Source organism: Bison bison, unplaced genomic scaffold (assembly GCF_000754665.1).
Source record: "Bison bison bison isolate TAMUID 2011002044 unplaced genomic scaffold, Bison_UMD1.0 scf7180017864382, whole genome shotgun sequence".
NCBI classification, from domain to species: Eukaryota; Metazoa; Chordata; class Mammalia; order Artiodactyla; family Bovidae; genus Bison; species Bison bison.
This window is the reverse complement of record NW_011494954.1, coordinates 4,541,474-4,556,539: the sequence shown is the minus strand read 5'-3', so window position 1 is coordinate 4,556,539 and position 15,066 is coordinate 4,541,474. Positions and strand designations below refer to the sequence as shown.

General features: G+C 38.4%; 1 protein-coding gene across 1 annotated transcript in view; it reads left to right on the top strand.

The window, feature by feature from the left end:
• Positions 1–15,066, top strand: part of FAM73A (family with sequence similarity 73, member A) — a 77,856-nt gene that overhangs the window by 1,228 nt on the left and 61,562 nt on the right. Inside the window, exons 2-3 of the mRNA XM_010857612.1 lie at positions 2,234–2,346; positions 14,478–14,655. Of these exons, the coding sequence (XP_010855914.1) occupies positions 2,234–2,346; positions 14,478–14,655 (291 nt within the window). The remainder of the gene's footprint in view (positions 1–2,233; positions 2,347–14,477; positions 14,656–15,066) is intronic.

Here is a 15,066-nt window from a genome sequence, read left to right as displayed (position 1 = left end):
TAAAAAAAATGCAATAGTATAGGTACCTTTATTGGTCCAGAATCTATTTAGTTACTAAAAATGTTTCTCAAAATGAAGTTTTTTTCCGGGGGGAGGGGTAAATGTGCTTCCTTCTTGTTTTGTGAAACATTTGAAAAAAGTAATACATGTAGACACTTTATAAAGCAAATATTACAGAAGCACTTTTAATGAAAAATAGTGGTTTCCTGCCACCCTGCATTCCTAGTCTTATTTCTCAGACTTATTTTTCACTTGTTTAACAGTTTCTTCATGGTTTCCTTGTATTTCTCATTAATATGTCTGTACCACAGTTTGTCAGTTGGGATTAACATATTGATTATACTAAGACGAAAGATTGTAGTTAGAATATGAGTGTGGGGAAAATTAAGTTTCCACTCCTTGGGTGTCACTAATAGGGAAAAAGTAAACTGTCAGTAGCAGTAACCTGCCTTAAGAAATCTTGCTGTGTTTGATATGAAAACGAAACTATTAATCAGTGGTTTTGATAGACTTCTGAAAAAAAAAAAAGGGTTATTAACAGAAAGGTTAGAAAAAGAGCAGAAATAAATGATTTGAAGAAAGTATGGCAAATAAGCTATAGAGGGATTGTTGGTAATTTTAATTTTCTGGTAGTTTGTACAGCACCATCCAAGGAAAAGAAATATTAAATTTGGTAGGCATAAACATTCTAGTTAGTGGGAAGGCCTACTCTTGTATAATACATCAGAAACAGTTCTCAGGCTTTTTCCCAGCCTGTATGAAATGTTGTTAAGTGAAAGTGGAAGTGAAGTCGCTCAGTTGTGCCTGACTCTTTGGGACCCTATGGACAGTAGCCTGCACCAAGCTCCTCCGTCCATGGGATTTTCAAGGCAAGAGTACTGGAGTGGGTTGCCATTTCATTCTCCAGGGAATCTTCCCTACCCAGGGATCGAACCCTGGTCTCTCCCATTGTAGACAAGACGCTCTACCGTCTGAGCCACCAGGGAAGTACTACACTTGATCTTAGCCAAAACGCCGAGAAGCGAAATATTGTTAAGGACCCATTAATTTTGTGCTTACCACAGAGCCTTTTATACTTAATTCAACTCCCTACAATGTCTTATTTCAGAAAGGTTATGTTTTGATAACATATAAAAGTATTGGGAGGTGATATATGTATACCTATGGCTGATTCATGTTGAGGTTTGACAGGAAACAAAATTCTGTAAAGCAGTTATCCTTCAATTAGAAAATAAATAAATTTTTAAAAGTTTTCTTTCACTAGTGTATTTCCTTAATATAAGTGAACAAATTTGTATACTTAATTTATATATTAGTATTGTGTGAATTTGTTTAATGTGTGTCCAGCTGGGTACACGTATAAAATTTGAGTTTCTGGCTCTACAAAGCATAGACCTAGGCCCTTAACCATTGTGTTTTTATCAGCATTCTGCTATCTTTATGGGTCTCTCTTAGTGATGACTGCCTTCTCTGTGAACAACTGACATTTCTTTCATTGGTTTCAGTAGAAATCGGCATTAAAGCAATATTAAAATTTCATAGCCGGTATATGTCATTTCTTTCAAGAGCTTAACAGTTTTTAAAAAATGGAACAGTTCACTTTCACTTTTCACTTTCATGCACTGGAGAAGGAAATGGCAACCCACTCCAGTATTCTTGCCTGGAGAATCCCAGGAACCGGGGAGCCTGTTGGGCTGCCGTCTATGGGGTCGCACAGAGTCGGACACGACTGAAGCGACTTAGCAGCAGCAGCAGCAAGATAAATGCTTGAACTATGAAGTTCAGTGAGCCCTGAGGTTCATTTCCAGCCCCTAAAGTCAAGATTCCAATCAAATTTCTTTCAGTGCCCCCCCCCCCATCCCTGTTGTTGTTGGAAGGAAAGTGGAAATAAAAATATTTTAAGTTACTGTTTAAAAGCTGAAACATTTATTTCACTAGAAAAGAGAGAATCTAGAACCCACAATTTTTAAAGGAAAGTTTACTAGCTGAACTCAAAGTTCAAATCTAACTCATTTTCTTTTTGGCTACTTTGGCTAATAAATAAACTTTTAGCTTAAGTAAATTTGGTTCAGAATATTATTTTCTTCAGGTTAGTGTAATATGATTAATTAAGTGCAAAAAAAAAAAAAAAGAAAAGCTTTTTAAAGAGTTAAATTTTCAATTTGTATCTTTCATTTGGTAGAATAACTAGAAATCTTTGTGGCTAATATATTTTGTGTTTCATTTAATTAAGATAGAAGAGGAGTCATGTCAGAAGAAACGGTGAGCGAATCACAGTTTTCCTTGAAGACAGCAGCACTGAGAGTGTTTGATCTTCCTCTGTCTTGGTACTATTCTCTCTGCCAGGTAAAAAAACTAAAGGAAATACGACGTTGAATAATAAGTTTATTGCTCAGAGCATATTATGTTTACAGTATTTAAATTTCCTTTGGGGTTTTAAATGGTTCAAGTGTTTGTTAAAGTAGTTTAAAACTTACTTGGTTTTTATTTATTTCATGTTTTTTTTTTTTTGTTTTTGTTATCAAAAATCTTAAGTGAATTTACACAGTCTGTTATTACAATTATTTTCAGATAATTATGTTATTTAAATAGACTTGTTCTCACTGTTGGAGAAGGCAATGGCACCCCACTCCAGTACTCTTGCCTGGAAAATCCCATGGACGGAGGAGCCTGGTGGGCTGCAGTCCATGGGGTCGCTAAGAGTCGGACACGACTGCGACTTCACTTTCACTTTTCACTTTCATGCATTGGAGAAGGAAATGGCAACCCACTCCAGTGTTCTTGCCTGGAGAATCCCAGGGACAGGGGAGCCTGGTGGGCTGCCGTCTATGGGGTCGCACAGCGTCAGACACGACTGAAGTGACTTAGCAATAGTAGCAGTTCTCACTATTAAACAATCCTTTCATTTTAATTTTGTTTTACTGTGGTAATATATATATATATAGCATAAAATTTACCATTTTCACCATTTTTAAATGTGCAGTTCAGTAGCATTAGGTGCATTTATACTGTTATGCAACCAACCTTGAGAACTCTTCATCTTGTAAAACTGGAACTCTAGTGCCACTAAGCAGCAGTTTTTATTTTTCCTCCCACCAGCTACTTGCAACCTCCATTGTATGTTCTGTCTCTATGAATGTGACTACTCTAGATACTTCATAGGGCTTCCCTGGTGATTCAGTTGGTAAAGAATCTGCCTGCAATGCAGGAGACCATCTGCAGTGCAGGAGACCTGGGTTTGAAAGATCCCCTGGAGAAGGACATGGAAACCCACTCCAATATTCTTGCCTGGGAAACCCCTTGGACAGAAGAGCCTGGTGGGCTGCAGTCCATGGGGTCACAAGAGTCGGACGTGACTTAGCCACTAAACCACGACAACTATCACCAGGTAGTTCATAAGTGGAGCTATGTAATATTTGTCTTTTTGTGACTGGCTTATTTTCAATTAGCGTAATGTTTTCAGGATTCATCTATATTGTAGTGTGTGTCAGAATTTCCTCTTTTTCTTCCAAATTGAATAACATTTGATTTTATGTATATACCACATTTTGTTTAATCATTCATTTCTGGATACTTGGGTTGCATCTACCTTGTGGTTTTTGTGACTAATACTTTTGTGAACATGACTGTACAAATAACTGCTTTCAGTTCTTTGGGATGTATACCCAGAAGTGAGGTTTCTGGATCATATGGTAATTCTATTTTTAATTTTTTGAGGAATTATGATACTGTTAACCATAGTGGCTGCACCATTTTTAATTTCTATCAGCACTGCACAAGGATTCCAATTTTTTCTCATTGTGGTTTTGATTTGCTTTTCCCTAATTAGTCATGTTGAGCATCTTTTCATGTGCTTATTCTCCATTTGTGTATTTTATATAGTAACAGTCCTTTTTTTTTTTTTCCTTTGGGCCAGGCCACATAGCCTGCAGGATTCTAGTTCCCCGACCAAGGATTGAACCCAGGCCCTGACAGTGAAAGTGCTGAGTCCTAACTACTGGACTTCCAAGAAAGTATCAATCCTTTTCTTTTTAATACCTGCTTCCAATGCAGTTTGTACTCCATTGTAGTAAATAAGTAAAGGCTTCCCCGGTGGCTCAGAGGTAAAGAATCTGCCTGCAGTGCAGGAGCTACAGGAGAAACAGGTTCAATCCCTGAGTCAGGAAGATTCCCCTGGAGAAGGGCATCGCAACCTGCCGGGGTCCAGCCCCGGCTGATCCAGGGTATTCGAAGGAGAGACGGCGTAGGCGACCTATTTATTTAAATATTCATCAAAGATATAATGAGTAATAGAATGAGGATAGCTCAGTGAGGAAATTCAGTGAAGAAAAGAGGCTGAATAATTCAGCCAGAAGGTAAGAGAAAGAATGACATGGGGAGACCAAGTTTCAGTGAACAAGGCCTGCACTTTATTTTTCAAAGTAGTTTTTATACCTTAAGTTGTGCATAGAGGATAATGGGGGAAGGGGTGGAGTCACGCAAGGACAGCAGTTCCTGACCCTAATCGAAGCCAGGCTTTCAAACTTATCATATGCAAAAGTTTAGGTGATTTACATCATCTTCTGGCCAGGAGGCCTGTTAACATTTTAAGAAACTTATTTTTCTCTAAAGGTGATTATTCTAAAGTCAGGCACCAGCCTCCAAAAAGCATTGGATAGAATTGCATTCCTATAGGGCAAAGGTGAGGTGGGCTCAATCAAGAAAAGAAGTAACTCAAGGGTCCAAGGTTACAAACATTGAGGCTACTACTTACATTTCTATACACCCATTATATCAATCAATACACTGCCAAGGACACAGTAGGTAAGGGATATGGAGACTTAGCAGCAAACATGGGCCCAATAAGTGAAAAACCCTTCACCAATACAATTCCTAATCAATCTTTTAACTACTCAAAGGAATCTGTGTTTAGACAGTTTAGAACATCTCCTGCCTATCACAGTTGGGAGGCTCTGAACAATCACATGTGACCGGAAAAACCTATTCTGGCAGGCTAGAGGATTTCCAAAGGAGTTTGTAGGTTGAAACACTGTCACACCCAGGAACTTTATTAACTGGAGCTATAAGTTAACTCTTTTTTCAGAGATAGGTAGTGGGGGACAGCCCCCCATAAAGTCAGAGGTGTAGGTGAAAGCACAAAGCAGAAAGTAGGCAGACTCTGGTTTTGGGGGTAGATGCTCGAGAATTTCCAGGGGGACTCCTGAGGCTCGATCCTGCCTTTGCGTATGCCGAGCCTCCTTCCTCATGACCTTTGCCACGGGTGGAGTTCCTCACGCTGGCTCCCAGCAGTGATAAAATTCCAATTGAGCTATTCCAGATCCTGAAAGATGATGCTGTGGAAAGTGTTGCACTCAATATGCAATATGCACTCAATATGCAATATGCCGGCTCCTGGCAGCAACCCACTCCAGCATTCTTGCTTTGAGAATCCCATGGGTAGAGGAGCCTGATGGGCTACAGTCCATGGGGTCGCAAGAGTTGGACATGAGTGAAGCAACTTAGCATGCACAAGCAGTAAATAAAAAGATACATATGGAGTGCTCCCTTTGGCAGCACATATACTAAAATTGGAGCAACATAGAGAAGTTTAGCTATGGCCCCTGCGCAAGGATGACACGCAAATTCATGAAGTGTTCCATATTTCTGAGTCAGAAAGAGAAACACCAATACAGTATACTAACGCATATATATGGAATTCAGAAAGATGGTAACGGTGACTCTATATGTGAGACAGCAAAAGAGACTGTAAAAAGTCTTTCAGACTCTGTGGGAGAAAGCAAGGGTGGGATGATTTGAGAGAATAGCATTGAAACGTGTATATTATCATATGTGAAACAGATCGCCAGTCAAGGTGTGATGCATGAGACAGGGTGCTCAGGGCTGGTGCACTGGGATGACCTTGAGGGATGGGATGCAGAGGGAGGTGGGAAGGGGGTTCAGGATGGGGAACCCATGTACACTCATGGCTGATTCATGCCAATGTATGGCAAAAACCACTACAATATTGTAAAGTAATTAGCTTCCAATTAAAATAAATAAATTAAAAAAAAAGATACATATGGAAAGTAGCATTTGTTTCACTAAACTTAGAATGAATTTCATCAAATCTAAGAGAATCATTTTTCAAACTTCAACATTTCTAAAACTTGCTTACATCTTAAAATGAATAGTGTCTTAGAATGATAAAATATAGTATCATTTTATTTCTCTCTCTTTTTTTGGCCACATCATGTGGCATGTGGGATCGAATAGTTAGTTCCGTGACCAGGGATCACTTCCTGGTCCACTTCCCCAGCAGTGGAAGCTCAAGAGTTTTATATAGGGAAGTCCCCTATATAATTTTATATAGGAGAGGATGTTACACAGATATAATGGATGAGAGTGATACTACTTAGTGTTCACAGTGTTTAAGATATTAGTTAGGTCTTTTGTACATATAATGTCTCTAATCCTTAAAAGATTCTTCGAATTTTTATATTGTCTCCAATTTATAGATCTGGTGGCTTTTTAATGGCTTATTTAACTTGTCTAAAATTGTGTATATTATATGGCATTTGAACTTGCTTTTCTTTGATCCCAAAACCTACGTTCTCTCTCTTTCTTTCTTTCCCTTTTTAGGATTACATGATTAAAAGAAAATTTGAAAAATACAGAAAAGAATTAAAGAGAAAATAAAAATTACCAACAACCCCTCTATAAAAGTTTACTGGCTATACTTTACCTAGGTCTTTTATTTCTGCATACATCTCTCTGCTCCCCAGTCCCTCACTCCCCACCCCCACTGCTTTGTCCCCCTCATTTGAGATTACATTTGAGATTATAAAGTTGTATATTTTGAGCATTTTCTCTGTCATAAAAAATGCTTTGTAAATATAGACGTGCTATAGTTTATTGAATATTTCCCTATTTTTGGGTTGTTTCAACAGTTCATTATCTATATATATGTGTGTGTATATGTGTGTGTATATATATATTTGTCCAATTTATATATATATATATTTTTTTTATTATTAAGTCTAAGTGTCTGGTATTTATTCTTTTATTTGTTTATGTTACCACACCATTTGGATGACATTTAAAAAGACCAGCAATAGGACATAGCAGCACCCACAGTGTGTAAAACACTGTCTTAGAGATTTTATATTGTATACATTTGTAAATTCTTTAATCCTTACAATGATCCTAAACTAATGTTATTCTTTAAAATGTATTATTTAAATAGTTGGAGGCTTCCCTGGTAGCTCAGTGGTAAAGAATCTGCCTGCTGATGGAGGAGATGGGGTTTGACCCCAGAGGGATCGGGAAGATTGCTTGGAGAAAGAAATGGCAATCCACTCCAGTATTCTTGTCTGGGAAATCCCATGGACAGAGGAGCCTGGTGGGCTACAGTCCATGTGGTTGCAAAAGAATCATTGTCTAAACAACATTCAGTTCAGTTGCTCAGTCGTGTCCAACTCTTTGCTACCCCATGAATCGCAGCACGCCAGGCCTCCCTGTCCATCACCAACTCCTGGAGTTCACTCAGACTCAGGTCCATCGAGTCAGTGATGCCATCCAGCCATCTCATCCTCTGTCGTCCCCTTCTCCTCGTGCCCCCAGTCCCTCCCAGCATCAGGGTCTTTTCCAATGAGTCAACTCTTCGAATGAGGTGGCCAAAGTACTGGAGTTTCAGCTTCAGCATCAGTCCTTCCAATGAACATCCAGGACTGATCTCCTTTAGGATGGACTGGTTGGATCTCCTTGCAGTCCAAGGGACTCTCAAGAGTCTTCTCCAACATCACAGTTCAGAAGCGTTAATTCTTCGGCGCTCAGCTTTCTTCACAGTCCAACTCTCACATCCATACATGACCACTGGAAAAACCATAGCCCTGACTAGACGGATCTTTGTTGGCAAAGTAATATCTCTGCTTTTCAATATACTACCTAGGTTGGTCATGACTTTCCTTCCAAGGAGTAAGTGTCTTAATTTCATGGCTGCAGTCACCATCTGCAGTGATTTTGGAGCCCAAAAAAATACAGTCCGACACTGTTTCCACTGTTTCCTCATCTATTTCCCATGAAATGATGGGACCAGATGTCATGATTTTAGTTTTCTAAATGTTGAGCTTTAGCCAACTTTTTCACTCTCCTCTTTCATCAGGAAGCTTTTTATAGTTCCTCTTCACTTTCTGCCATAAGGGTGGTATCATCTGCATATCTGAGGTTATTGATATTTCTCCCGGCGATCTTGATTCCGGCTTGTGCTTCTTCCAGTCCAGCGTTTCTCATGATGTACTCTGCATATAAGTTAAATAAGCAGGGTGACAGTATACAGCCTTGACGTACTCCTTTTCCTTTTTGGAACCAGTCTGTTGTTCCATGTCCAGTTCTAACTGTTGCTTCCTGACCTGCATACAAATTTCTCAAGAGGCAGGTCAGGTGGTCTGGTATTCCCATCTCTTTCAGAATTTTCCACAGTTTATTGTGATCCACACAGTCAAAGGCTTTGGCAGAGTCAATAAAGCAGAAATAGATGTTTTTCCGGAACTCTTGCTTTTTCCATGATCCAGCGGATGTTGGCAATTTGATCTCTGGTTCCTCTGCCTTTTCTAAAACCAGCTTGAACGTCTGAAAGTTCACGGTTCACATATTGCTGAAGCCTGGCTTGGAGAATTTTGAGCATTACTTTACTAGCGTGTGAGATGAGTGATTTTGGAGCTCCCAAAATAAAGTCTGTCTCTGTTTCCATTGTTGCCTCATCTATCTTCCATGAAGCAATGGGGCTGGATGCCATGATCATAGTTTTCTGAATGATGAATTTTAAGGAAGCTTTTTCAATCTCCTCTTTCACTTGCATCAAGAGGCTCTTTAGTTCTTCACTTTCTGCAATAGGGGTGGTGTCTTCTGCATATCTGAGGTTGTTATTTCTCCTGGTAATCTTGATTCCAGCCCAATGCTATAATGAATAAGCTTGATATACATTAATTCACACAGTACAGATATAGGATTAATTTTTAGGCTTTGTATTTTTGGGTTGAGGAGTAAATGTATTAAAGTTTGATAGATAATTGCTAAATTTTCTCCCATAAGGGTAGTATTGTTTTGCACTCCCCAAAGCTTTGGGATTTTTGCCAGTTATTTTTGTATGTTTTATCCAAACTAATTCTACTATACAACCTGCTTTTCAATCATAGGACTAATTTTCTGAGGCCATGACTATTGTCCACATTGTTCCATGGAATATTTTTTAAAATAATATAAAGAATCATTGCAGATAAATTAAGGATGCATCCTTTACTCTCCAGTCGTAGTATTGGGTATCCAAAACTCATTCCATGTTATGAAATGCACCAAGGTGGGTAAGCAGTCTACAGCCTATGGGCTAAATCAAGGCCACCACCTATTTTTACAAGTAAAGTTTTATTGGAACACAGCCATGCTCATTTGTTAATATATTACCTGTAACTGTTTTTGTGCTACAACAGCAGAGTTAAGTGGTTGCAGTAGAGACCCGTATCTTCCCTAAGCCTAAGATAATTACTATCTGGCCCTTACAAAAAGTATTTTGGCCCTGTACTAAGAGAGCAGACTATGTTTTGAATAGCATCAAAGGACCAAGGAAAAGCTCAGAGTTCTTGTGTAGACAGTTCTGTAGCTGTAGAATTATATTGGTGTTTTATGGAAAAAGACATGTATGAAAATTTTTGTTCATTAGTTCAGCCTCCCAAAACTGACAGTCCATTTTGGATGCCATTCAGTATAATTAATCGCACAGTAAGATACGTCAGTGCAACTGGAGTAATTTTAGCACATGGTGCATAGCGTGCATGGGTTTAAACACATCTTCTGTGATGTGTTTTGATTCACATCCCACTGCTCTGGAATTGTGTGATTTTTGGCAAGTTTCTTATCCTTTTTGAAAGCCAATTTGTATCATCTATGAAAAGGAATGAAAAGCATGTTGTCTGGCATACAGAAAAGATGAGTGAACACCTCAATAAATGTGAGCTCCTGTTTTATTTTCTTGTGTATTTAAGGAATGATATATTTTCCAAATATTTTTTTCTTTTATTTGGTAAATACATACTGTAAATAAAGTACTCATCTTTTGCTTCTGTGGTCTTTTTAAGGATTTCTTTGATACATTACTGTGTATCATACTAAGACAAGCAGACTGTTTTTTCAGTTGGAAACCACAGAGTGAAGTGGTAAGTAGTTTAGTTGGTTCTCCAGATTCAGGGTGTTAATCAGAAGAGTCTAACAATTAACTCAGCACTTTAAAATGTTAATAAAAAATCTGTCTAAATGTAATGAATGTGGTATCCTGAATTGGTCCTACAATAGAAAAAAAGAACATTAGTAGAAAAACTGGTTAAATTAGAATAAAGTCTGTAGCTTAGATATTGTCCTAATGTTAATTTCTCAGTTTTGACAAGGGCACTGTGGTTACGTAAGATGTTACTGTTAGAGAAAAACTGAGTGATATAAGAACTCTCTCTGCTGTCTTTGTATCTTCTCTATAAATTCTTAAATTATTTCAAAATAAGGTGTTTGTTTAAAATGTTTTAATTAAAATAATAAGCACATTTTTGGAATGCATGCTATGTGTCAGATATTACTTTCAGCAACCCTTTTAAGAAGATGGTGTTATTCTCTCTTGTCCAAAGGTCACAGTTAGTATGTGACATGTGATGTGTTCCAGTTATCAGAGAGATTCATTCAAACTGTGTTTATTGAATATCTTCTCTGTTTCAGTTGATATAAAGTAAATAATTTCTGCCCTTATTGAGCTTAGAACTTCATAAGGTTCTTAGAGCTGCCCTTGTGCCCCACTACCTCACCGCAATTAAAAGGTGTGTAAGGTACTGTGTTAGAGGAATAGATCAATTTAGTTCTAGTTAGAAAAGTATGCTGAGTAACAGGAAATAGGTTATTGGAGCAGGAAACTTGTGAGTGACTGACTGTTCTCTGTCTCCTGAGAACATTAGATGAGGGGGGAACTTGACAAGAACATTAAACAACAGCATCAGGTTATGGAGTAGGGAGGATTGTGGAATCTGAGCATGAGGAACAGTGTGTTATTCCTTTCTTGTTATTCTCAGTGTTTGGCCTATAAGTTGGTGCTCAGTTAATGTTGAATGAATAGGACAGTATTAGGTTTTCATTTTCTCTGGAGTTAAGGAAATGGACTATATCACCTCAAAAAGCCCTTCAAGAGTTTGGGATTGTGAGATGCTGTATTTTCAGTTTTCTGGGTGATGATATAGAAAGTAATTGACTTTCCTGTGGGGAAAAAGAAGTAACAGAATAAATGGTAGGCAGGAGTAGTAGAAACTTTCAGACCTTGTGTTACCTAGATTACTTCTGATAAAAATCTTTTCCTGGGAAATTTACCTTGTTTTTGTCTTGGAAAGGTTTCTTTTTCCATAAGATTAAGACTGTAAGTTGTACTGGATCTTTTATGCAAAAATAGTAATATGTAGACAGAATTTGGATCTTAAAAGTGAGTTGATTTATATTTGAATTCATATTAATAAAGAATGTTATATTTCTGACAGTAGTTTTAATATTGTATTTATGTCTCCTAATAGTTCTCTAATTTCAGTGTCCTAGGATATAGCAGTGGCACCCTACTCCAGTACTCTTGCCTGGAAAATCCCCCGACAGAGGAGCCTGGTCGGCTGAAGTCCAGGGGGTCACTAAGAGTCGGACACGACTGAGCGACTTCACTTTCACTTTTCACTTTCATGCATTGGAGAAGGAAATGGCAACCCACTCCAGTGTTCTTGCCTGGAGAATCCCAGGGACAGGGGAGCCTGGTGAGCTGCTGCCTGTGGGATCGCATAGAGTTGGACACGACTGAAGCGACTTAGCAGCAGCAGCAGCAGCAGGATATAGCAGAACATGACCATTTAGCTGTGGCTGGGCCTGTGTTAATAGATTTTTTTTTTTTTTTTAACCACATCAGACAGCTTATGGGATCTCATAGTTTATGGGATTGAACTGCAGCCACAGTGTGAAAGTGCCGAATCCTAACCACTAGGCCACCAGGGAACTCCCAATAGATTATTTTCTTTAGTAGAGGTCTTAATTTTCTTATCTTACATCTGCTTATGCCATAAATATTAAAATTTGACCTAAGAAGCATTTTTTTGGAGGGCAGGATAATAAGATCATGGCAGTTTATAAAATATAATGAGAAGTAAGGTGTTCTTAATGACAGTGCTATTTTTAGAATTTATTTTATTATTGGATGTTTAGCTTCCAAATTCCAGGAACTGTTTTCTTTTTTCCCCCCAAATCTCATTTGGTTGCCATGAACATTGGAGCTATGGGTCCAGAGGGAAAAACAGAGATGGAAAGAATAAAAAATTTGGCAGTACCTGTAGTGAAGACATTACTGAAGAGAATAATTCTTGTAAAGGGGAAAAAGGGTTTGTAAAGGGAAAAAAGCCTGGGACAGCACTGGAATGTTCTGATTTTTCATGATAGTTTTGGAAGACTTAAGTGGATTTGGAAGAAAAATAGAGTAAGAATAGTTTTAAATTTTGTGTTAGAACATAGTCCTTGAGGCCAAATTCGAATGACAAGTGGAAGTAAATCATTTCTGGTATACAAAAAAAATGAATTTTTTTAACTTTATTTTATTTTTGGCTGTGCTGGGTCTTTGTTGCTGCAGGGGCTTTTCTCTAGCTGTGGGTGCTGGGCCTTCGCATTGCGGTGGCTTCTCTTATTGTGGAGCACAGGCTCTAGGGCCACAGACTTAGTAGTGTGGCTCACAGGCCCTAGAGCACACAGGCTTCAGAACTCGTGGTGTGTGGGCTCAGCAGTTGCAACTCTTGGGCTCTAGAGCACGGGCTCAGTTGTTGTGGTGCATGGGCTTAGTTGCTCCTTGGAATGCGAAATCTTCCTGGACCAGGGATTAAACCCGTGTCCTCTGCATTGGCAGGTGGATTCTTAACCACTGGACCACCAGGGAAATCCCAGTGTTCATGTCAGTCTTTCCTTGCAAATACCAGTCTTCTTAGTTTGGGGGCCATTTGATTACCCTCCAACTTCAGCATTCTGATGGATTAAAACAAAATTGAGAATTTGGCATTTGGCTTTTTTGTAGTTGGAAGATTGAACTCTTTGTGATAGTCTGTCTAGCTCTCATTATATCCCCAAAGCTATAGCTTTATTTTAAAGTTCTTTTGCATTTTAGGTGATTAATAGTGTTTGTCCTCCAAGAAAAAGATAGTTACCACTTGCTCTTATGTTAGTACTTAGTTCATACTTAACATTACTGTATTTATCACATTATACTGTAGTTATTTGTAATACATTATTTGTATATCTGTCTTTACTCTTAGCTCATTGCTTGAGGAAAGCAAGATCTGTATCCTCTGGTGCTTCTTGATCAGTGGGAGACATTTGATACATACTTACTTGTTTTTTGTGGCAAAAGCAAATTTATTGAAGAAAGAACGGAAGGAACACCTCAAGGGAGGGGTGGCCAAGCAAGAGAGGCACTGGCTGATACATACTTACTGAATAGAATTATACCAAGATTTTAATTTTCATTTTCATAACACAGTCCTGGTATATTATAAAATGCTGAGTAAATGTTTGTTGATTAATTCATGAATAAAAAGTCTTATTCAAGTGACAGGTGGCTCAGCGTTAAAGAGTCTGCCTGCCAATGCAGGAGATGTGGGCTCAATCCGTGGGTCAGGAAGATCCTCTTGAGTAGGACATGGCAACCGACTTCAGTATTCTTGCCTGGGAAATCCTGTGGACAGAGGAGCCTGAGGGGTTGCAGTCCATGGGGTCTCAGAGTCAGACACGACTGAGCATCTGAACAACAACAACAAATGATATTTATAAATTGAGTTAACTTATGTTTTCCCAGATTTCCAGAGAGTTTGGGAAAAAACAGTTCAGTTTAAGATGGCCAATGGAAATTTGCTGTATGGCTTGGAACTGAAATGAGGGCTCTGTAACAACCTAGAGGGGTGGGAAAGGGTGGGAGGTGGGAGGGAAGTTCAAGAGGGAGGGGACATATGGATACCTATGGCTAATTCATGATGATGTATGGTAGAAATCAAACCAATATTGTCAGGCAATTATCCTCCAGTTAAAAATAAATAGAAAAAAATTGGTTCATTTTAAAAGTCTGATTAAATCATTCCTGCAGTGATTCCTGCTGTTATTCAGATAGAAGATTGAGTTGCATGAATTAATCATTAGTTGTTTAACAGATATTAATGGAATTGAATTATTTTGTGCTTCTGATGACTTTTTGATTTTTACTGTTTAGCTGAGAACTTTAGAGTAGTGGATGATAAATTACTACTTTTTTTTAGTATATTTTTGAAATTCATTTGGGCTAGCTGTCATTGAAAGAGTGAAATAATGTTATCTTGGCAGTATTTAGAACTATGTTAGCTTCAGAGTAATTTTAGTCTTTTTGTAGGTTTTAAGCAAGCAAATAATCACCCTGACTGCATCTTTTCTAGATCAAATTTTCGCCAGTAGCTAAAAAGTTATTCATGGTAACTGCAGTGAGCGCTGTATCTGTAATTTTTCTGGCTCATCACTTTAAAAGAAGACGTGGAAAAAAGAAAGGAAAAATATTACCATGGGAACCAGAGCACCTCATACTTGAATGCACTAAAAGAGCAGCGTCAGACAAAGGTATGTAGAGATAGCTGAATTAAGTCTACAAAGGAAATTTTATATGTACACCATTGCAGTAGAGTAATTTGTACATGCAGTGCAGTAATTTCGGCGTTTTAGTTTCCAAGATTTCCTTGCTTAATATATAGCAGAAAATTGGATTAAATATTTACTGAGCATGGCCCTGCCCATCAGAACAACCTGCCCCTCAGTCAGTTTCAGTTTGCCCCTCAGTCAGGTTTTCCGATCAGGAAGCTTCTATAAGCCTCTTATCCTTCTCCATCAGAGGGCAGACAGAATGAAAACCACAATCATAGAACACTAACCAAACTGATCACATGGACCACAGCCTTGTCTAACTCAGTGAAACTATGAGCCATGCTGTGTAGGGTCAGTTCTGACAAAGTGTGGTCCACTGGAGAAAGGAAT